The 23,864-nt window shown below is 40.2% G+C and overlaps 2 protein-coding genes across 2 annotated transcripts in view; one reads left to right on the forward strand and one right to left on the reverse strand.

Annotated features, from left to right (window-relative positions):
* The first annotated feature begins 3,731 nt into the window (after window positions 1–3,731).
* Window positions 3,732–4,685, forward strand: LOC126071513 (olfactory receptor 10Z1). The gene has a single exon (XM_049875700.1). The coding sequence runs from the start codon at window positions 3,732–3,734 to the stop codon at window positions 4,683–4,685; it is 954 nt and encodes a 317-aa protein (XP_049731657.1).
* Window positions 4,686–8,050: 3,365 nt separating this feature from the next.
* SPTA1 (spectrin alpha, erythrocytic 1) overlaps window positions 8,051–23,864 on the reverse strand; it is a 107,850-nt gene continuing 92,036 nt past the window's right edge. The window contains exons 44-52 of the mRNA XM_049880879.1: window positions 21,769–22,065; window positions 16,529–16,641; window positions 15,315–15,332; window positions 11,939–11,990; window positions 10,638–10,825; window positions 10,187–10,240; window positions 9,659–9,805; window positions 8,765–8,909; window positions 8,051–8,224 (exon numbers count right to left, since the gene is read on the reverse strand). Of these exons, the coding sequence (XP_049736836.1) occupies window positions 8,099–8,224; window positions 8,765–8,909; window positions 9,659–9,805; window positions 10,187–10,240; window positions 10,638–10,825; window positions 11,939–11,990; window positions 15,315–15,332; window positions 16,529–16,641; window positions 21,769–22,065 (1,140 nt within the window). The 3' untranslated portion in view covers window positions 8,051–8,098. The remainder of the gene's footprint in view (window positions 8,225–8,764; window positions 8,910–9,658; window positions 9,806–10,186; window positions 10,241–10,637; window positions 10,826–11,938; window positions 11,991–15,314; window positions 15,333–16,528; window positions 16,642–21,768; window positions 22,066–23,864) is intronic.

Genomic DNA, 23,864 nt, shown 5'->3' on the forward strand with positions numbered 1-23,864 from the left:
TCATCTATCTATCAATCATCTATCTATCATCATCTATCTATCTGTCTGTCTATCTATCTATCTACCTACTTACCTACCTACCTACCTGTCTGTCTGTCTATCTCTCTCTCTCTCTCTCTATCTCTCTATCATCTCTCTATCTATCATCATCTATCTTTTCTTCACCACCCATCTATTAGTTTGCAATACTGTGATGGCTTGAGGCTTTCATGTTGCTATGATGATGAAAGGTATGCCACCAGTATTTCAAATATCAGGGTCACCCATAGTGGACAGGTTTCAGCAGAGCTTCCAGACTAAGATATATTAGGAAAAAAGGTCTGGCAATGTACTTCTGAAATCAGTCAGTGAAAATGTATGGAACACAACAGAACATTGCTCAATGTAGTGCTGGATTGGGCAATGTTTTCATTCTGTTACACAAAAGTAGCCATGAATTGGAGTCAACTTGATGGTAACTAACAACGTGTATATAAGTACATATATTTTTCACTGACTTTAAAGAGTCATATGGCTGCTTAAAAATTACATCAGTGTATTAGTGGATTTATAATGTGAGGTAATATATAAGCCCACTGCAGTCAAGTTGATTCCAACTCATAACAATCCTATAGGACAGAGTAGAACTGCTCCATAGGGTTTCCAAGGCTATAAATCTTTATGGTAGCAGATTGTCACAACTTTCTCCTGTGGAGTGGCTGGTGGGTTTGAAATGCCTACCTTCTGGTTAGCAGCTGAGCACTTTAACCACTGCTTCACCAGGGCTCTGGGGTAATTTATAGATGAAAAGTGACAGAAAATAGGACTGGGGGTAAATGGAAATAAATCATTGCAAATTTTCTATATCTTTAAGGGAAGTAATTCAGTATTAAGGAACCCTGTGGTACAGTGGTTAAAGCCCTTGGCTGCTAACCAAAAAGTTGACAGTTTGAACCCACTAGACACTCTTTGGAAGAAAGATGCGGCAGTCTGCTTCCATAAAGATTGCAGCCTTGGGAATTCTATGGGGCAATTTTACTCTGTCCTCTAGGGTCTCTAGGAGTGGGAATTAACTGGACGATAACAGGTTTTAATGCAATGTTAAATTTACATAGATTATGTTAAATTAAAGATGCATGCTGCAATTCCTAGAGTAACCACTAAAAAAAAGTAGTGCAAGGAAAATAGCTATAAAGCAATAGTTATACTACTGCTATCAGAGTTTCCACATCTTAATTCCTTTTTTTTTTTTTGGATCCTCATATCAAATGCTGGGTATCAATAATAGTGTGGTACTTAGAGTGAGTTTTTGACTACACATGCTGTGTTATCTTTGTTAAATTATTTAATTTTTTCATATCTCAGTTTTCTTATCTGAGAAATTGTTGTTAGGTGCTGTCAAGTAGGTTCCAACTCACAGCGACCCTACATACAACAGAATGAAACACTGCCCAGTCCTGTGTCATCCTCACAACCATCTCTATGTTTGAGCCCACTGTTGCAGCCACAGTGTCAATCCATATCTCCTTGAAGGTCTTCCTCTTTTTTGCTTACCCTCTACTTTACCAACCATGATGTCCTTCTGAAGGACTGGTCCCTCCTGATAACATGTCCAAAGTATGTAAGACAAAGTCTCCCCATCCTTGCTTCTAAGGAGCATTCTGGCTGTACTTCTTCCAAGACAGATTTGTTCTTTCTTCTGGCAGTTCATGGTAATAGAAATAATAAAAATACTTAAGTGTAATGGATTTAGGAAAATGTCTGTCATTGGATATGTATTAACATTTATCATTATTGTTTCTATTGAATTAGTAAATGAATGAGGGTGTATGTTGTAACTCCAAGTATTCACATCATCAGTATATTAGAGTAACACACACTTTGAAAGTGAAGAGTCAGATAAAGCTATTCTTAAATTAACCTAGGTGGACTTTCTAGACATTTTGAGGCTTCAGGATGACCTGACTGGTGGAAAGTAGATTTGAAAGCTGGGTGCAGACATTATATCATTGTGGAAAGAAAGAAAGAGGATGAAAATAAGGTAATGTGGCTTTTAAAAAAAGATGTGTCTAAAAGAAGTAAACAGATGAGGATACAGGAAGAAATTGAGACTGATGGAGATGAAGATATTCTTCAGAATGACTTTGAAACTGGACTCACACTGAAAATGGTTACCTCAGGCTCTTAAGACAACAGTAGGGGAAAGGAGAATTCTTGTTTTTTGCTAGACATTTTATAGTGTGGATTTTGAAGCATACATTCTGAGTTCTGTGATCTTAGGTGGTCACTTAAACTCTATTAGACCAGTTTTCTCTCCTATGAAGTGAAACTATTAACCCTATTTCATTAGGTTGTTGTAAGTTTTAAAAGCTATTTAACATGTGAAAGTAATTACTTCACACCTAAAAGACATACAAACTATTCTTTGAATCAAGATCCTAACATCTCTTTGTTCATTGTTCCTTTTCTCCTTCCCCCAAAAGGATATTCCCAACTAATGACGAGATGTGCAATTAGGTGTACTTCCTGAAACTGCACCCACTGGGATGGGGCAATCCTCAGAGAGAGAAGCTGTTTTGATGGAAGCAGATACAATTCATCACCTGGGGGAAGGGGTGTGGGAGCAGGTTTCTTGCTATCATTTGGGAATGTGGCTCTTTGATCAGAAAGGAGTTTCTGAGATAGTTCTCCAGTCCTTTCTGCTGCTTGCAGGCCTGCTAGGCGGCGGTCTAGTACATGTCTACTGAGATACAGGACTTGCCCTCACTGTGTGAGCCCCCTCAGGTGAGTGGAGAAGCCTCCCTTGCCTCAACTCCCCCATGCCTTGGTTTTACAGCAGCTGTTTTGGAGGCAGCAAACCCTGATGGCTGAGAGATACTCAAAGCCCAACCTGCTTTGAGTTCTGATTCTCCCTGAATGCTTGCCATAGACTCACATGTAAAAGGAGCCTGCCCTCCTCTGCTCAGGCAGTTTTGAAATGATAAAGGAGATTATGAGATGGCCAGATGATGTATGAATTATTATTGAGTAAGATGATTCTCATTCTGTGTCCTGATAGTGAATGTCTCACAGTGTCTGAGGACAGTTGTGTAGGGGACATACGTTAGATTAGCATTAAAGAAACTTGTTCTCTAGTCCTGGCTCTGTGTGACTTAAGGCATGTCACTTCACCTGTCTTGGCCTGTGCTGCCTGGTCTATAAAATAATTTCCATCGAGCCCTCGCATTCCAGGTTCTTACTGGAAATAGGTATGTGCGTTGTGTGTCTGGTAACATATGTGTGGTGCATGTTGCTCCATCTGGTATCTAATTATACATTCATTTGTAATGTGTGTGCATGCCTGATATATTTCTGGATATGTTCAGTCATGGTAAATGTGCAAAATGTGGTTTTGAATGTGTGAAATGTCCATATTTGTGTGGGAATGCTTTGTATGTGGTATGTACATCTGCATGTCTACATGTATGTTGTCACGTATGTGTTTGTGTGAAAGTGGTGCATAAGAATATTTGTCATGACTGTATTTGTGCATGTGTGTATGCACATCTGTGCATGTGAGAATGGATCTATATATGGGTGTGTCTAGTGTAATGAATGTCTCCTCTTTGATTGCAATCTAAATCACAGCTTCCTTTTCAAGTTACAACAGGCACAGAGAAAAAAGAACCCACTTCATCCTGCCTTCTAAAGAAGCAAGGCATCTACCAATAAGGTGGAAGGAACTGACAGATCCATCAGGGGTATCACTCAGAATGGGGCAGACTAATATAACCTCCTGGGGGGGCTTTGTCTTTTTGGGCTTCTCCAGCTTTGGGGAGCTGCAACTCCTGCTCTTTGCCATATTCCTCTCTCTCTATCTCATCACTCTGGCCAGCAATGTCTTCATTATCGTAGTCATTAGGCTGGACAGCCAACTGCACACCCCCATGTACCTCTTCCTTTCTTACCTATCTTTTTCTGAGACTTGCTACACCTTGGGCATCATCCCTAGGATGCTCTTTGGCCTGGCTTTGGGTGACCAGGCTATCTCCTATGTGGGCTGTGCTGCCCAGATGTTCTTCTCTGCCTCGTGGGCTTGTACCAACTGCTTCCTTCTGGCTGTTATGGGCTTTGACAGGTATGTGGCCATCTGTGCTCCACTGCACTATGCCAGCCGCATGCATCCTACCTTCTGTGCCCAGCTGGTTGGTACCTCCTTCCTGAGTGGGTACTTCTTTGGGCTGGGGATGACACTGGTCATTTTTCACCTCCGATTCTGCAGCTCCCATGAGATCCAGCACTTTTTTTGTGATACGCCGCCAGTGCTGAGCCTGGCCTGTGGAGATGCAGGCCTGAGTGAAGTGGGGATCCTCATCCTCAGCCTGCTGGTCCTCCTGGTCTCCTTCTCCCTCATCACCATCTCCTACTCCTACATCCTGGCAGCCGTCCTGAAGATCCCCTCTGCCAAGGGGCAGAAAAAGGCCTTCTCCACCTGTGCCTCCCACCTCACAGTGGTCATTGTTCACTATGGCTGTGCCTCCTTCATGTACTTGAGGCCCAAAGCCAGCTACTCTCTTGAGCGGGATCAGCTTATTGCTGTCACCTATACTGTGGTGACCCCTCTCCTCAACCCCATTGTTTATAGTCTAAGAAATAGGGCTGTGAAAGCAGCTCTGAAAAATGCTTTCCAAAGATTAGTGGGTAAAGGATCAGAGGGAGATCAATGAGACAGTCTCCTCTGAGTAGGCTGGGAATAGGATGGAAGCCCACCCAGTAGGCCAGATATTTAGGGACTTAGGCCAAAGCTGCCCCACCTTGAAGCTCCTGGAAGAGCTCCAACCTGCCTTCTGAACTTCCCCCAGGGCTGCTTAACTTTCTGCTCTACTTACCGAGCTCAGCTCATGCTGAACTCAAGATGTGAATTTTCACTTTTAGTCTTCGGTGCCACCCTAGTTATGGAAACTCAATTCCCTGAGATATTTTCTAACTGATTCAAACAAAATGAGGAAGTTTGGAACAATCCAGTTCAAGGCAAGGCTGACGGGGCGCTATCAGGAATACTATAGAAATTTCTAAAACAATTGCAAAGTTAGATTTACATGAAACTGTAGGGTTCTTCTAAGATCTGAAAGTCAGTGAATATCAGTTTGACAGGTCAGTTAGAAGTTCTTGCTCAATTAAAAAGTAGGATATTCTCTCTCTCTCCCACCAGGTATCTTTTTATGTAGTGTCCTCTCTCCTGTTTGCCTCTGGCTCATTATTACTTTGCTCTCTTCCTTTTAATTAGTTCTCCTAGCTGGACACTACATTCTATTTTCAGGAAATGTATTTATTTCCTAGTTTTCTTGATATATGGTGCTGTTCTCTGGTAGCCACATAATCTTGAGTATCAAGGATCCACCTCATTTGGGTCACTTTCCAACATGCCTTCTTAAATCTGTGGCAGGATTACCTATCCTGCCTATTTCCCTATCTGCCTGCAATGCAGCCTGCATGGTGCCAGAAATTCTTAGGAAAATACAAGTGTAATTAACTCATATAGCATCAGGCAGGAGCTTGACTCTGGGCTCTGCTCTGGAACTTACTAGATGTATGATCCTGGTAAGTTCTTTAACCTTTCTCTTCTTTGATGTCCTCTATAAAATATAACTTCAGAGTTTTGTGTTGCTGACTAAACAAGAGTGTTAATGTAAAGAACTTTGTACAATAATCAGATTATAGTAACCTCCATATATATATATTTTATTTGTAATATGCTCAGCAAAAGATGGTGCCAATGGTTCATGTGCTCTGCTGCTGATCAAAAGGTTGGAGGTTTAAACCCACACAGAGGCACCTTGGAAGAAAGGTCTGATGATTTGCTTCCTAAAAATCAGCCATTGGCAACCACGTAGAGCACATTTCTACTCTGACACACATAGGGTAACTATGAGTCAGAGTTGATTAGACGGCAGCTGGTTACCGGTAAGAAAAGTGATAGTGGCGTTTAGAGGGACAGGTTGCTCTACGTGGAAGATCAGAAAGGGCTTCATGTCTGAAGTAGTACTTGAACTTGTCCCTAAAGGGTGGATGTGCTGAGTGAGGAGAAAGGACATTCTGAGAGAGCAACATAACTAAAGACTTGATAGCAAGACATTATAGGCCTATTTCAGAGTGTGGTGAATTGTCCAGACAGATTGGAAATCTCCCACCAATGATGCTGAAAAGTTAGATTGGGTCAAGACTCCTTTGTTGAGGACAGGCAGTGGTCTGAATACCTTGCTTTAGACTTGGTCCTTTTGGAAGTGGGAGTTAGGACACAGAAAACCTTTGAACAGAGAATAGAGTAGCATCTGAGAAATGATTTAGGAAAATTGATCCAGCAGCAAAGAAGATGATGAGTTTCAGCAGAAAGACACCAGAGGCTAGGAGATCAGTGAGAAATCCATTGCTGTCATCCAAAAGAAAAGAAAAGCAGGCCTGAATTTGGATAGTAGTGACAGAAACTGAAGAAAATGAAAAATAAAAGAGATTTTGCAAAGGTAGGATCCACAAGATTTATCAGTGAATTAGAAGTAGGTCATGACTAGAGAGAGAGGGAAGAATTTACATCAAAAGGATTTCTTTTTTTTAGAAAAAAATCCATAATTTTCCATACTCTCAGGAAATACATTCTCTACAAAAACTTGTACACCAATGCTCACTGAAGCACTTTCTTCAATAGCCAAAGGTGGAAATAACTGAAATATTCATTAACAGATGAATGGATAAACAAAATGTGGTTTACAAATACGATGGACTATTACTCAGCCACAAAGAGAAATGAAGTCCTGATGCAGCCCACAACATGGATGAACCTTCAAAACACCATTTCAAGTGAAATAAGTTTCACAAAAGGACAAATACTTATGATCTCACTTATATTAAATAAGCAAATATTTATATAGAAACCAAAGATTATTAGTGGTTACTGCAGATGGGAGAGAGGAGGAAAGGGTGAGTTTTTGGTTAAAGGGAATTGAGTTTATGTTATTGTGAGGGAATAATATGGAAAAGGCTGGTGATAATGGTTGCACATGAAGAATGTAATCAGTGTCCTTAAATTATAAATGTAGAAACTACTGAATTGGCAAATGTTTTGTTATACATAGTTTCACTACAATAAAAAGAAGGAATAATATTAAAAAAAAAAAAAAAGGAATTGGTCTCTGTCTGGAGCAACAGAGGAAGGAGAGCCAGGAATAGGAGAAAAAAATGATTGTGTGGCAAATTGCTTCCACGAACAATTGCCTCATTTGCCAGGAGACCAGAAGAACTGGATGGTGCCTGGCTACCATTGCTGGACATTTTGATCAAAGATTTTGTAGAAGAATCCTGATCAAAAAGGGGAAAATGTAGAACAGAATTTCAAGTTTTCATGGAATCCATATTTTCTGGAGCCATGGAGGCTGAATGAACCCCTGAAATTATTGCCCTGAGAATCTTTAAGCCTTAAGCCAAAAATATCCCCTGAAGTCTTCTTAAAACCAAACAGTGACTTAGATTAACTAGTAAAAAATGTCTGCCTTGAGCATTGTGCTCTTTTAAGATCTATCTATATGGGATCAAATTGACAACAGCAGCTCAAAAGATTAGATAGGAAATTTAGGGGGCAGTGACTTTATGTTAATGAAGGAGGAACAACTCAGAAAAGGAGGGTGAGAATGGTTTCACAACTTGAATGTAATCGATGTCACTAAATTGTATATGCAGAAACTGTTGAGCTGGTGTATGTTCTGCTGTGTATATTCTCAACAAAAACAAAAATAAAATAAATTATAAAGAAGAAATACTTTATTATAGAATCAGGAAAAAAAATATGTAGAACCTAACAAATAACAAAATAAAGACTTGGCACTCCTCTGCAATGACTAGTTACACACAAAATAAGCCCAGAGCCCCCTCTCCTCCACCTCTTTGAACCCCTTATGTCTCCCAAGCTTGAAATTTTTTAGGTCCTGCAATAAATGCAATGAGGGCATGCGCACACACACATGCACGTGCACACACACACACCCACCCCAACACTACCATTTTCCCTCCCTCTACCCTTGCTTGTCCCCATGATCCCCAATACTTTCCACCACACTAATCTTTTCTATTATCCATGAAGAACTGTTTATCAGTTGCCAAAGTGGGAATTGGTGAAGACAACATAGTCATAGCCGGCACGGTGGCTTCGACCCTGTGGGTCCACATATTGCTGCATACGTGAGGTACAGAATGACACTTGTTCTGGAGTTAGGGCCTGAAAAGCATAAAAAAAAATAGCGACCCTATAGGACATGAAAAGCATAGAAAGAGAGAAATACATACTGTAGTTATAGGGATTCAAAGAAAGCTGGTTCCTTGAGCTTGCCCAAATGCCCTAAATTCAGGGGATGGAGCTTTGGAAGGAAAAACCAGCCTGTTCCCATCACACACTTCTCTCATAAGTTTATGGTTTCTAATGAAGAAGACCAACTCAGCTGTTTTCCAAAGAATCCAATCTGACTTCGACCACACTATTAATTCCATTCCCTAAATTTGGTTTATTAAATAAAAGATAATACCTTAAAAACTGAGTTGAAGTCTTTGGATTAAGTTCCATAGTCAACAGACAACCCCTGTAGGTTTTAGAGCTGGGTCAAGACAAATGAAGTAGGGACCAAAGAAAATGATATCTTGTACAAGAGGAGGTCTAAGAAAAAAATAAAATAAGGGTCTATGGCAGGCATCCAGGCCTGAGATGACCAAAATCCAGATTGTGACAAGAGCATGATGAGAATGGAAGCAACCAAAATCTGACCTGCTTCATGTCCTCTTTGGTAATATAATCCTTTCCCTCTGCCAGGGCACGGAAGGCACTCTCTATATCGTCACTGGACTTGATGTTCTCTGACTCCTTGTCGATCAAGAATGAAGTATATTCTTCCAATGTGATATAGCCCTTTCTGTGGGAGAAATGGATCAGGAGCTCTGCCCTCTCAAGACTCAGAGAGGAAAGCAGGCCCCTTTCTTCATCCTACGCAGTGTCTCAAAGACAGAGGGAAACCAGATTCTCCACGTGCCTCTTCTAACTAACTACTCAGAGGCTATGGCCAAGTTCTTCGTTTTGATCCCCCTCTTCACTCTTCTTATAGTGAAATAAATGCTGTTTGCTTCTTAAGTTCCAGGCTCTGTTTCATATGGGTCAGTCAGCCTGACTCTTTTCATAGAGCTTTGAAATTTCCCTTCAGTACTTTAAATAATTTCTGGTCTTCTCTGGTCCTTGGTGTTAGAAAGTATTAGTCCCTAAAAGGAACTTGAATCCTCTATGTCCCAACCGCACCATGACAACACATACCAACCCCCACCTATGTTTCTTAGGACTTCAAATACATGTTCCCTCCTCAGAACCAGCTGAAATTCATAGATCAAACACAAACCATAGATTGAACAAACTGCAAAACTGATGCCTGAGTTGGAGTTAGGACCATTGCCTTCTAGGCTAATTCTGAAAGGGCATCAAGGGCTGCCCAATTCATTTATGGTAGTCTATATGAGTCAGAGTTGACTTGATGGCAATTGGGTTTTGTGTGTGTGTGTGTATTCTTATTATAAATGTGTTTGTTTCAGGATGTTTGGATCATTTTTTAGCATCTGTGCTTGTCCTTCCAAGCCCCAGTGGCTGCCATGGTCTGGCCCTTGGTCACCCTCCTACCTCCCTGGGTCAGCGTCACTCAGAAACTTCTGAAACATGGGCTCAGGTTCATCCTCCTCCACCATAGGCAAGTAGAAATCGAGTCCTCTTAGGCAGGACCGGAACTCCTTGTAAGTCAAACGCCCCGTCAAATTTTCGTCAACGTGTCTAAAGAAGAAGGACATTGCATCAATATCAGTAGAGAACCAGATGAGAGCAGAAAAGAACCATTCTTGTTGGACCAGCTGGGGCTTTATTAACACTTTACAAGGTTGCCTGAGAACTGAACAGAGAGGCTGCGTGTGTCTCTACGTTTCTAACATAATGGGTGGAGGGAGAAGCATAATGCTTTGAACGTGGAAGAAATGCATTTTCTAAAATCCAGAAATCTCATAGGCATATTAAAAGCCATGACTGAAGCTAATTAACATATCTGGATATTCATTCAAGGCCTATTAGGTCTCACTGAGGAAGATGAATATTATTTGGATAATCATTATTAAATGTCTGGAAAATACAGAACCAAATCTACTATGAAGTTATACTCACTTAAAGATTCTGCTAAACTCCTTTAGCCTCTCCTCACTCACACCTATTGTGTCCCTAAAAGAAAAAAAAAAATTATTCAATGAAATAAAATGTAAAAGATTTGCAGAAAACATGGCATGTAAAAAGGAAAAGGAATTTTAGTGGACATTATGGAAGATCAGGGGTTGGCAGAATCTGGTGCACCATCTGTTTTTGTACCATCCATGAGCTAAGAATGGTTTTTACATTTTTAAATGATTGAAAATAGTCACAAAGTAACATTTTGTAAAACATGAAAAGTATGTGAAATTCAAATTTTAGTATCCATAGATAAAGCTGTATTGGAACATGGCCATGCTCATTCATTTACTTGTTATTTATGGCTGCTTTTGCAATAGTACATCAATCTCTTGCCAGCCTCTTGGTGTTAAGTTGCTAATACCTATCCTCAACCTTCTGCAGCCCTCAGTACCTGGCTTGGATCTGTTGTTCCAGGTTGTGTTGCATCCGCATACCAAGCTCGTAAAGCTGGTCCCACTGCTGGGCCAGTCCAATGGTGCTGTATTTCATGTCGAGGATCAGTGCTTCCTCCATTTTGTCTCCCAGGTCCTCAATCTTGGTCAGCTGACGTTTCATGGCTTGGATCTCCTTCTGCTTCCTCTAGATAAGAACAGAGGAAGGAAAGAGACAGTCACCCAGGGCACCAACTCCAAAACCCGGGGTAGGAGGAGAAAAAAGAAACTGATGATTTGGAGTTTCCCCTAATTGCTTCATTTCAATTATTTTCAGGAATCTTCTAATCTTCAGTGAAAATGAACTATTCAGTAAAAACACTTCACTTCTGTAGTTCTCATTTATAAAACAGGGGCTAGATAAAATGACCTTTAAGATATCTGGAATTTTGTAATTATATAAATCTAAGGTTTGATAGTTATATACTGCAGATAAAGAAGAGTAGAATTTTCAGGATCCATGTGTCATCAGCTCCTAGTGATCTATATTGTGAATTACCTGCACTATTAATTATGGATGAACTCTCAGGCCCACTTAAGTGCCTGCTGTTCATTCCTGGGCCTCGTGCATCAGACTGGGCAGATGTCCACAGCCTGCTCCCTGTCATCCAGGGATATTATATGCCAAATTTCTTCATCTAGCCCATGTTTTCTCAATGAGGAATTGTTGTCCCCAAGGAGAAGAGGTGATTTGGTTTGGGGAGGAGGGAGGTAAAAAATCTTAGATCTTACAATGGCTTGTGGCCCACCAAAGATCAACCTTACCTGACAAAATTTCATTCTTTTGTTTTTAATTTATTGTATATATGGGGGAAATTAAATTTAATTAATTAAAATTTTATCCTGGGGATGAAATCATAGAAATAAGGTTGAGAAACACTGTTTAGCATATTGCTTCACCCAGTTCTCAAAAGATGTTCTAATATTCAACACATTAAATGGTCACAGAAATTTGCCAGTGTTCCAGGTTGTAGGCTAGGAGTTTTGCATGGGTTCCCTTATTTAATCCCTACTGAAACCCAGCAATGGAAGCACAAATTAAAGTTTAGAGATATAAGTAAACTGAGGTCCATATCCAAGAAGTGGTAGCATATGGTTAGACAACAAATTAATGGCAAAGTTGGGACCAGAATCTTAAACTCTTGACTTTCAACCAGAGAGTTTACCTAACAGTATCAAGAGAGTTGTCTCTGAGTTGTTTTTCTTACATTCTTTTTGTAATTCTGGCTACATCCTCAGATAATTAACAAACATCACTTACTTTATTTGCTTCCAATTGGGACTCCAGAGTTCCTGTTTCTTGGAGCAAAGATCTAGTTAAGAACCAGAGGAAAACATTACTCATAATATCAGATGTCCATATTTCACACAGACATACCGACTCAAAGCCCATACACTTCTCTACTTCCACTTCTCTCAAGTTATAAGTTCTTGTGAATTTTCGTGGTCTCTGTTATGCATTGAATTGTGTTCTACAAAAAGATATGTTGACAGAGAACCCCTGAGGGAGCAGGAGAGCAGTGGGATGTAGACCCCAACTTCTCATAAGACCAGACTTAATGGTCTGACTGAGACTAGAGGGACCCTGGTGGTCATGACCCCCAGAACTTCTGTTGGCCCAGGACAGGAACCATTCCCAAAGCCAACTCTTCAGACATGGATTGGGCTGGTCAATGGGTTGGAGAGGGATGCTGGTGAGGAGTGAGCTTCTTGGATTAGGTGGACACTTGAGACTATGTTGGCATTGCCTGCCTGGAGGGGAGATGAGAGGGTGGAGGGGGTTAGAAGCTGCCAAAATGGACACAAAAAGAGAGAGTGGGCTGTCTCATTAGGGGGAGAGTAATTGGGAGTGTGTAGCAAGGTGTATATGGGTTTTTGTGTGAGAGACTGACTTGATTTGTAAACTTTCATATAAAGAACAATAAAAATTAAAAAAAAAGATATGTTGAAGCCCTAAACCCTGTACCTGTGAATGTGATTTTTGGGGGGAAATATGGTCTTTCTTTGAAGATATTATCAGTTAAACTATACCAGAATAAGGTGGGTTCCAGTCCTATTCCCTTCTGAGGGGTATCTTATAAAAGGGGAGAGCAGACTTGGAGAGACAGACATAGAGAACGGACACAGGAGGAAGTCAGAGGCCATTTGATGATGGAAGCAGATGAATCTATAAGCAGCCTAGGAATGCCAAGGATTCCCTGTAGCCACTCGAAATTAGGAGGAGGCATGGAGCAGTTCCTTTCTCAAAGTCGTCAGAAGGGATCGACATGTTCAATACCTTGATTTGAGTTTTTAGCCTCCAGAACTGTGAGAAAATATAAATTGTTGTTCTCTAAAGCCACACACTTTGTGGTATTGTATTGTGGCATCCGTAAGTAACTAAAACAGTCCCAAACCTTCTGTCTACTGGCAACCTTGTCAGATTGAAGAGAAGGGAATTAGGCCTGCCCTCTCGCTCTCTGTCCAGGGGAGGGCTCCCACACCTCCCTCCTAGTTCTTATCCTCAGACATAACCCGGACCTAATGGAGACAAGACTGCACCTTGCTGGGTGTAGAGCCAGAATGATATATTCTGTGTTTCTCCTTCTCACCCCATATTTTTATTTAGGCACTATTAGATTGTGACAGGATAAAGATATCTCAGTACAAAAAAAAAAAAAAAAGTACAAAGCCCTCCCTAAAAAATTCCTCCAGAATAAGACATAGCAAAATGGGCATAATACAATTAAAAAATGGGCAAAAGATACTAACAGACACTTCACTAAAGAAGACACTCAGGTAGGTAACAGATACATGAGGAAATGCTCACGATCATTAGCCATTATAGAAATGCAAATAAAAATTACAATGAGATTCCATCTCCAACAAGGCTGGCATTAATCCAAAAAACACAAAACAATAAACGTTGGAGAGTCTGTGGAGAGATTGGAACACTTATACACTGCTGGTGGGAATGGTACAAGCACTTTGGAAATTGATTTGGTGCTTCCTTAAAAAGCTAGAACTACCATACGATCCAGCAATCCCACTCCTTGGAATATATCCTGGAGAAATAAGAGCCTTTACGTGAACAGATATGTGCACACCCATGTTCACTGCAGCAGTGTTTAAAATAGCAAAAAGATGGAAACAACCAAGGTGCCCAATGGATGAATGGATAAATAAATTATGGTATATTCACACAATGGAATACTACGCATTGATAAAGAACAATGAGGAATCTGTGAAACATTTCATAACATGCAAGAATCTGGAAGGCATTATGCTGAGTGAAATTAGTTGCTAAAGGACAAATATTGTATAAGACCACTATTATAAGAACTAGAGAAGTAGTTTAAACAGAGAAGAAAATATTCTTTGATGGTTACGGGAGGGAGGAGTATTCACTAATTAGTAGATAAGAACTACTTTAGGTGATGGGAAAGACAACACACAATCGAGGTGAGGACAGCACAACTGGACTAAACCGTGAGCAGAGAAGTTTCCTGAATAAACTGAAAGCTTCAAAGGGCAGTGTAGCAGGGGCGGGGATTTAGGGACCATGGTTTCAGGGGACATATAAGTCAATTGGCAAAATAAAATCTATTAAGAAAACATTCTGCATCCCACTTTGGAGAGTGACATCTGGGGTCTTAAATGCTAGCAAGCGGCCATCTAAGATGCATCAATTGGTCCAGCCCACCTGGACCAAAGGAGAATGAAAAACACCAAGGACACAAGGTAATTACAAGCCCAAGAGAGAGGGCCACATAAACCAAAGACTACATCATCCTGAGACCAGAAGAACTAGATGTTGCCTGGCTTCAAGCAACGACTGTCCTGACAGGGAACACAACAGAGAACCCCTGAGGGAGCAGGAGAGCAGTGGGATGCAGACCCCAAATTCTCATAAAAAGACCAGACTTAATGGTCTGACTGAGACTGGAAGGACCTCGGTGGTCATGGTCCCCAGACCTTCTGTTGGCCCAGGACAGGAACCATTCCCAAAGCCAACTCTTCAGACAGGGATTGGACAGGACAATGGGTTGGAGAGGGATGCTGGCGAGGGATGAGCTTCTTGGATCAGGTGGACACTTGAGACTATTTTGGTATTTCCTGCCTGGAGGGGAGATGAGAGGGTAGAGGGGGTTAGAAGCTGGCAGAATGGACACGAAAAGAGAGAGTGGAGGAAAGGAGTGGGCTGTCTCATTAGGGGGAGAGCAATTGAGAGTACGTAGCAAGATGTATATAAGTTTTTGTGTGAGAGGCTGACTTGATTTGTAAAGTTTCACTTAAAGCACAATAAAAATTAAAAAAAAAAAACCCTCTCTTTTTAAACCAAACAATAGTTTAATTAGTAAAAAAAAAAAAAGTCTGCTTTAAGCATTGTGCTGTTTTAAATAACAATCTATATGAAATCAAATTGACAACGGCACCTCAAAAGATTAGATAAGAACTTAGGGGACACTGAGTTTATGTTAATAGGGGAGGAACACTGGGTGAGAATGATTGCACAAGTTAATGTAATCAGTGTTACTGAACTATACATGTAGAAATTGTTGAAATGGTGTATGTTCCACTGTGTATACTCTCAACAACAAAAATAAAAAGAAATTATTAAAATGGGAAAAAATATGGACATAACATAAAATACTGACCCATCCAGAAAATAAGCCCTGGTCGTGGAGTTCCAAAACAGGAATCAGAAGAGAGAAAAAGAAAATCATCTGTTAGCATGAATTACTTCAAAGATCTTATTTCCTCAGATTTATGAACAGTCTTAATCCCTTTTAGGCATACAATATGAGCCTGTCCCATCCACTGTTCCCAAAGCCTTTCCCACTTGGAGAAAGAAGCTCAGAGCCTTCTGTGAAGCTCCTTGCTTTAGGACAAAGAGCACAAGGGTTACCTCAGGATATGTCAGTGCTGGGCCCACCCTGCAGGGGATCCTATGACAAAGGGACCGAAGCCAGAGGCAAAGAAGGATGAGCTGTGCTTCCTTTGCTTTCTGTCATATTTTCTTTAGCCATTAACACAGGATTGCCTTTTGTTTATGGTCTGATTTACCCTTGTCAATAGGTATGCAGGAATAGTAAATATCATGGATTGTCTAAATCACCATTTCAACCCTCAAAACTCCACAAGTCTGATCCCCCTACTGGATACAGTGTCCCAACCCTGTCCATTTATTCTAATGCATGGCACCTGCTAAGTCTCTTTTCTTCCAGATCATTTACCCCCAGAAGATGTGACAAATGTTACCTTCACATATAGAACATTTTGCATTTAATAAAATCAACTAGCATATATTATCTCCCTTGATTCTCATTACAGTTTTAGTAGGTAGGCAGCATAATAGCTTCATATTAGGTGTTCACTGTAGGCTCTGCTTCTGGTTATGCCAGTAAATGGTTATGTGACCTTGAACAAGTCAATTTATCTATTTGAACATCTTTCCTCATTTGGAAACAGAGGCAATAAAATCTCTGCTGCCCACTTTTCAAGGTTGTTCTGAAAGTTGAGTGAGGTAATAGATACTTAAGTACTTTGTAAAGTACAAAAAGGCATGCAAACATAAGGAACTGTTAATAGTTTTAGACTGTAATTACAGGAAGAAAGGCAGGAATATTCAGGAAGAATACAGAAAGATAGACAATGAGTAGCAGATTGAAATTCCTGTTTCTTGATTTTTGCCAAGGATTGATTTAGAAAACAGTCAATTCCAACCATAAGACAGATACAGCACATAGTAATTTCAGGACAGCATAAATGCAATAGAAGTCTTTCTTCACCCCTCAGGCATGTGTTCAGAAACACATGTGAATTGGGTGTGCAGCATAGGGATCATGGGCTGGGGGGTAGCACAGCACACCTGGTCTCCATGATCCATTGCAGGAAGGTGCTGGCATTCTGTTCAAACTCCTGGCACATGTCAAAGTTCTTGACCTGTCTTTCTTCCTCCTTTTGCAGCTCCTGCTCCCGTTCCTAAAACAGCAAACCACAGATAGCGGGGCCCCATTAGAAGGCCATCCTTTGGAGTAAAATAACTGGTTCCTAGCATCAGCTGGGAAACCCTGGTGGTGTAGTGGTTAAGTGCTATGGCTCCTAACCAAAGGGTTGGCAAATCGAATCCACAAGGCACTCCTTGGAAACTCTATGGGGCAGTTCTACTCTGTCCTATAGGGTTGCCATGAGTTGTAATCAACTCAATGGCAATGGGTAATGGTAATAGGTAAACATCAGCTGAAATCCTCCCTCTTCCAAATCTCACCTGTTTTTATAGGCAGGAGAATTTCTACTCATATTTTTTCCTATCCCACCTCTTCTCACCTCCAAAATGTGAAGAAACCCCACATTATTTCTCGTTAATTCTTGAAGGAGACTCTAAGACCAAGCCCAGTAACAGGTACCTCACTCATCAAGGCAGATTTTACCTCTTCTCAGATTTTTTTTGTGGGTAAAACTTCATTTAAGTGAACATAAGATCAACCTTAAAGGAAGAAACAAAGGAGTTGCCATCTAAAGATAGTGTTAGGATTGAATCGTGTGCCCCAAAATATGTGTTGTAAATCCTAACCCCTACACCTGTGGTTATAATCCCATTTAGGAATGGGCTTTCTTTGTTATGTTAATGAGGTAGTGTTAGGGTAAGGTATGTTTTAAATCAATCTCCTTTTGAGATATAAAAGAGCAAGATTAAACAAGCAGAGAAGCAAGCAGGCGCCACACTATGTAAAGATCACTAAGGAACAAGGATATTTCCCCAAGGCTGACACAGAAAGAAAGGTTTCCCCTGGAGCCGGCATCCTGAATTCAGGCTTCTAGCCCCCTAAACTGTGAGAAAATAAATTTCAGTTTGTTAATGCCACCCATTTGTTGTATTTATGTTATAGCAGCACTAGATAACTAAGACAGATAGTGATATTATGGCAGGGGTTTCCTTTGTTGAAATTTTCTATTCTTACCATGGTTTCTATTGTCAACATTGTTATATAAAAAAAAAAAAAAAATTTTTTGTTATAGACAGATAAAAATTAAAAATAAACACACAAAAAGTCACCCTTAGAGGTGTAAATAAAATAGGAAATTGTTGTTAGTTACCATCAAATTGATTCCTACTCATGGCAACCCTATCTGTGCAGAGCAGAATTGAAGCATAATGTTTTCAAGGCTGTGACCTTTTGGAAGCAGATCACCAGGCCTGTCTTCTGAGGCATCTCTGAGTGGGTTCGAACTGCTAACATTTTGGCTAGTAGTCGAGTGCTTAATCATTTGTACCACACAGAGAGATTCTAAAATAAGGAACAAATGCCTTGGATAAAATACACATTTTATATATATGTGTGTGTGTGTATATATAGATATACATATATATCCTACCACCACATATCTGTCAGTTTGTTGTACTGTGGTAGCTTGCATGTTGTTGTGATGCTGGAAGCCCTACCACCAGTATTCAAATACTAGTAGGGTCACCCATGGTGGACAAGTTTCAGCTGAGCTTGTAGACTAAGACTGACTAGGAAGAAGGGCTTGGCAGTCTACTTCTGAAAATCTTTAGCCCGTGAAAACCTTATGTATAGCAGCAGAACACTATTTGATATAGTGCCAGAAGATGAGCCCTTCGGATTGTAAGGTACTCAAAATACAGCTGGGAAAGAGCTGCCTCCTCAAAGTAGAGTCGACCTTAATGATGTGGATGGAGTCAAGCTTTTGGGACCTTTGTTGATGTCGAATGACTCAAAATGAGAAGAGATAGCTGCAAACATTCATTAATAATCAGGACCTGGAATGTGAGAAGTATGAATCTAGGAAAGTTGGTAGTTGTCAAAAATGAAATGGAACACATGAACGTTGATATCCTAGGCATTAGTGAGCTGAAATGGACTCGTATTGCCATTTTGAATCAGACAATAATGTGGTCTACTATGCTGGGAATGACGACTTGAACAGGAATGGCATTGCATTCATTGTCAAAAAGGACATTTCAAGATCTATCTTAAAGTACAACAGTGTCAGTGATAGGACAATATCCATACGCCTACAAAGAAGACCAATTAATACAATTATTATTCAAATTTACGCATCAACCACTAAGGCCAAAGATGAAGAAATTTAAGATTTTTTACCAGAGTCTGAAGTCTGAAATTGATCAAACATGCAATCAGGATGCATTGATAATTACTGGAGATTGGAATGTGAAAGTTGGAAACAAGAAGGATTGGTCATTGGAAAATACCGCCTTGCTGATAGTAATGATGCCAGAGGTCACATGATAGAATTTTGCAAGATCAATGCCTTTTTCATTGCAAATACCTTTTTTCACCAACATAAACGGTAACTATACACGTAGACCTCGCCAGGTGGAATACACAGGAATCAAATCAACTACATCCATGGAAGGAGATGATGGAAAAGCTCAATATCATCAGTCAGAATAAGGCCAGGGGCCAACTGTGGAACAGACCGCCAATTGCTCATATGCAAGTTCAAGTTGAAACTGAGGAAAATTAGAACAAATCAACAATAGCCAAAGTTCGACCTTGATATCCCACCTGAATTTAGAGACTAACTCAAGAGTAGATTTGATGCGTTGAACACTAATGACTGAAGACCAGACAAGTTGTGGAATGACATCAAGGATACCAAACATGAAGAAAGCAAGAGGTCATTAAAAAGACAGGAAAGAAAGAAAAGATCAAAAAGGATGTCAGAAGAGACTCTGAAACTTGCTCTTGAACGTCGAGTTAGCTAAAGTGAAAGGAAGAAATGATGAAGTAAAAGAGCTGAACAGAAGATTTCAAAGGGTGGCTCGAGAAGACAAAGTCAAGTATTTTGATGACACGTGCAAAGAGCTGGAGGTGGGAAACCAAAAGGGAAGAAGACGTTCTGAATTTCTCAATCTGAAAGAACTGAAGAAAAAATTCAGGCCTCGACTTGCAATAGTGAAGGATTCTACGGGGAAAATATTAAATGACTCAGTAAGCATCAAAAGAATGTGGAAGGAATATACAAGGTCAATATACCAAACAGAATTGGTTGACATTCAACCATTTCAGGAGGTACCATATAAGCAGGAACCAATAGTACTGAAGAAAGAAGTCCGAGCTGCACTGAAGGCATTGGTGAAAAACAAGGCTCCAGGAATTGATGGAATACCAATTGAGATGTTTCAACAAACAGATGCAGTGCTGGAAGTACTCACTCATCTACTGCCAAGAAATTTGAAAGACAGCTACCTGGTCAACATACTGGAAGAGATCTATATTTATGCCTATTCCCAAGAAAGGCAATCCCACCAAATGTGGAAATTATAGAACAATATCATTAATATCACACACAAGTACAATTTTGCTGAAGATCATTCAAAAGTGCCTGCAGCACTACATGGACTGGAAACTGAAGAAATTCAAGCCAGATTCAGAAGAGTATGTGGAACCAGGGATATCATCGCTGATGTCGGATGGATCCTGGTTGAAAGCAGAGAATACCAGAAAGATGTTTGCCTATGTTTTATTGGCTTTGCAAAGGCATTTGACTACTGTGTGGATCATAACAAATTATGGATAACATTGCAAAAAATGGGAATTCCATGAGGAACCTTTACATAGATCGAGAGGCAGTCGTTGAAACAGACTGAAGGGATACTACATGGTTTAAAGTCAGGAAAGTTGTGCATCAGGGTTTTATCCTTTTACCATATGTATTCAATCTGTTTGCTGAGCAAATAATCTAAGAAATTGGGCTATATGAAGAAGAGTGGGACAGCAGGATTGGAAGAAGATTCATTAACAACCTGCGTTATGCAGATGAAACAACCTTGCTTGCTGAAAGTGAAGAGGACTTGAAGCACTTACTCATGAAGATCAAAGACCACAGCCTTCAGTATGGATTACACCTCAGCATAAAGAAAACAAAAATCCTCACAGCTGGACCAATAAGCAACATCACGATAAATGGGGAAAAGATTGAAGTTGTCAAGGATTTCATTTTACTTGGATCCACAATCAATACCCATGGAAGCAGCAGTCATGAAATCAGAAGACACATTGCACTGGGCTAATTGGCTGCAAAAGACCTCTTTAATGTGTTGGAAAGCAAAGATGTCACCTTGAAGAGTAAGGTGTGCCTGACCCGAGCCATGGTATTTTCAATCATCTCATATGCAAGCGAAAGCTGGGCAATGAGTAAGGAAGACTGAAGAAGAATTGACACCTTTGAATTGTGGTGTTGGCAAAGAATGTTGAACATACCATGGACCGCCAAAAGAATGAACAAATGTGTCCTGGAAGAAGTACAACCAGAATGCTCCTTAGAAGCAAGGATGGCGAGACTGCATTTTACATACTTAGGACATATTGTCAGGAGGGATCAGTCCCTGGAGAAGGATATCATATTTGGTAGAGGGTCAGCAGAAAAGAGGAAGATCCTCAAGGATATGGATTGACACAGTGCATGCAACAATGGGTTCAAGCATAACAACAATGGTGAGCATGGTGCAGGACCGGGCAGCATTTAGTTCTGTGGTACATAGGGTCACTATGTGTTGGAACCAACTCGACGGCACCTAACAACAACACCATGTATATGTATTGGAAAACCTGGTGCCATAGTGGTTAAATGCTATGGTTGCTAACCAAAAGGCTGGCAGTTCAAATCCATCAGGTGTTCCTTGGAAACTCTATGGGGCAGTTCTAGTCTGTCCTATAGGGTTGCTATAAGTCGGAATTGACCCGCTGTCAAGGGGTTTGGTTTTTGTTTTTTATACACTTATGTATAAAATTTATAGATTCATTTATATATTATATCTATAAATATATATGATATACATATACACATGTTTTTGTGAATAGTCTCCTGAAGATTATTTCATAACTAAATACTAGAGCCACTGATTACTTCCCTGAATCACTCCTCAACACAGATTCATGAGACTGTCCAAACTATGGGACATTTCCCAGTTTTTCTTGGAGAGCCCTGGTTCATGCCGGTTGTCCCTGTGTAATTACTAATAGTGCCCCATTCTTTTACAGAATTCCCTAAACTTGTATAGTGAATTAAGTGATCACGCTCACTATAGCCAAAGAAAGGCTCTGTTGTGTCCCAGGTTACCTTGATGACATCAGATAGGTGGTTCCAGATCCTTTCTAGTGTCTTCACTGTAAACCAGGTATAAGGGCTAGAGGGGACATTTAAGGCCTTAATCTGCTTGTCTAGCTCCAGCAAATGGTTGAAGTCAGCTTGAGTCTCTACCAACGAGGCCAAGAAGGCCTCGTGGTCCTTCTTCAGCTGCCGAATCTCATTCAGGGAGTTGCAGCGCACTGGCTCAGACAGGTCCTCCTCAGCATTCTCACACCAGTTGTTGAAAGCTGAAGCTTTGTTTGCAAATTCCATGAACAGCTCTTCTGTCTGCAGAGAGAAAAGGAGATACTGCCATCTTTCCTGGCAAAGCCCCTTAGTGGAAGAGAAGACTGAAAATAAAAATAATGACCATCATCAAATATTTGCAGGGCCAGTGCTCCAAGAGGGCAGAAGTAAGACCAATGGGGGGCTGTGTGATCAAATGGGCAGACATGTGAGTCAGAGGTACACACCCTGGTCTTGGCATTTTTTCATTGTGGAAAGTTGGTTAAGCTTTCCACCATTTACAAATGAGGAGGTTAAATGACTTGTAAGATGATTTCAGCTCTAAGATTCCAAGCATGGTGAGGGTCATTTTCAATTATAAGATTTCATGATTCCTTATTCTTACAGATTTTAGTCTGTGTTCCTACCTGGAACATGTTATTATTATGTTGTTAGGTGCCATTAGCACTTCCAACTCAGCAACCCCATGTACAACAGAACGAAACACTGCCTAATCCTGCACCATCCTCAAAATATTGCTATGTTTGAGCTCATTGTTGCAGCCACTGTGTCAATCCATCTCATTGAGAGTCTTCCACTTTTTCGATGACCCTCTACTTTAGCAAGCATCATGTTCTTCTCCAGGGACTGGTCCCTCCTGATAACATGTTCAAAGTATGGAATTTATTTCATCAATGGGTTTGGAAACATGGGTAATGAGCCCTGGTGGTACCAAAATCATTAAAAACTCATAGTTGTCCAGTCAGTTCAGACTCATAATGACACTACAGGACAAACTAGAACTGCCCCATAGGGTTTCCAAAGCTGTAAATATTTACAGAAGTTGACCGTCACATCTTTCTCCCATGGAGCTGCTGGTGGGTTTGAATCATTGACCTTTTGGTTAGCATCTGTGCTCTTAACTACTGCACTACAGTCCTTCCTTCCATAAGGACTACAGCCTTGGAAACCCTATGGGTTTGCTATTAGTTAGAATAGACTCAATGACAATGTGTTTGGTTTGGTTTTAAACATGGGGGTTCAAGAGGAGAAAATTGACCTAAATGGAGGGGGGATTGCAAAGGTACTATCCTATCATTTCTCACCCTGTACTCATTTTAGCAGCCAATATGGAAAATGACGGAATACTGACAAAAGTAATATGACCTCCACCTAGGAAGGACATGAGAACCTAAAAGGTACTTCATGGTACTTTCATAATTTTAGGTATTAGGTGAATATTTTACAATTATTTTATAATAAAAATATAATTTAAAAAACCCTTCAGTTTGAAAATTAAGCAAAATAGAATAAAATGAGAACTATCTTTCTATGAAGCATTACGTATGTGTATAAAGTTGTGCATTTAATTGATTTAATTTTTTCACTTAAGATTTATTTCCATAGGTCCTATGTCTTTTGATAAAGTAGAAATTAAGTAAGGGTCTAGACTCACTTTGAGTTTTATTTATGTGTTTGCTTCCTAATTCCCCTTTCTACCCTGTGCTGAATTGTTGCCAGGTTTTTTTTTCTTTTTTTGTTCTAGGAGTGCTCAATAATTTCACTGTTCATCTTGATTTCCTTTACTTATTGGTATTATTTATGATCAATACCTAATGCTTTAGCTGTCACCTCTAGAGAGAATGTTTAATCACATATACCTGTACAGATCTTAGTGGTTTAGACTGCATTTTAGATCCATTGTGTTTTTTAATCGTAATAACCCAGATAAGGCAGGCAGGGATGGTAATATCATCCTCATTTCTTAAACGAGGAAATAAAGTTTCATAGGTGTTAAGTGACATATACATACTCCCTCAGCTAGGACAGGTCAACACAAGATGAGCACGCAAATTTTCTGA

Source organism: Elephas maximus, chromosome 3 (assembly GCF_024166365.1).
Source record: "Elephas maximus indicus isolate mEleMax1 chromosome 3, mEleMax1 primary haplotype, whole genome shotgun sequence".
Taxonomy (NCBI): domain Eukaryota; kingdom Metazoa; phylum Chordata; class Mammalia; order Proboscidea; family Elephantidae; genus Elephas; species Elephas maximus.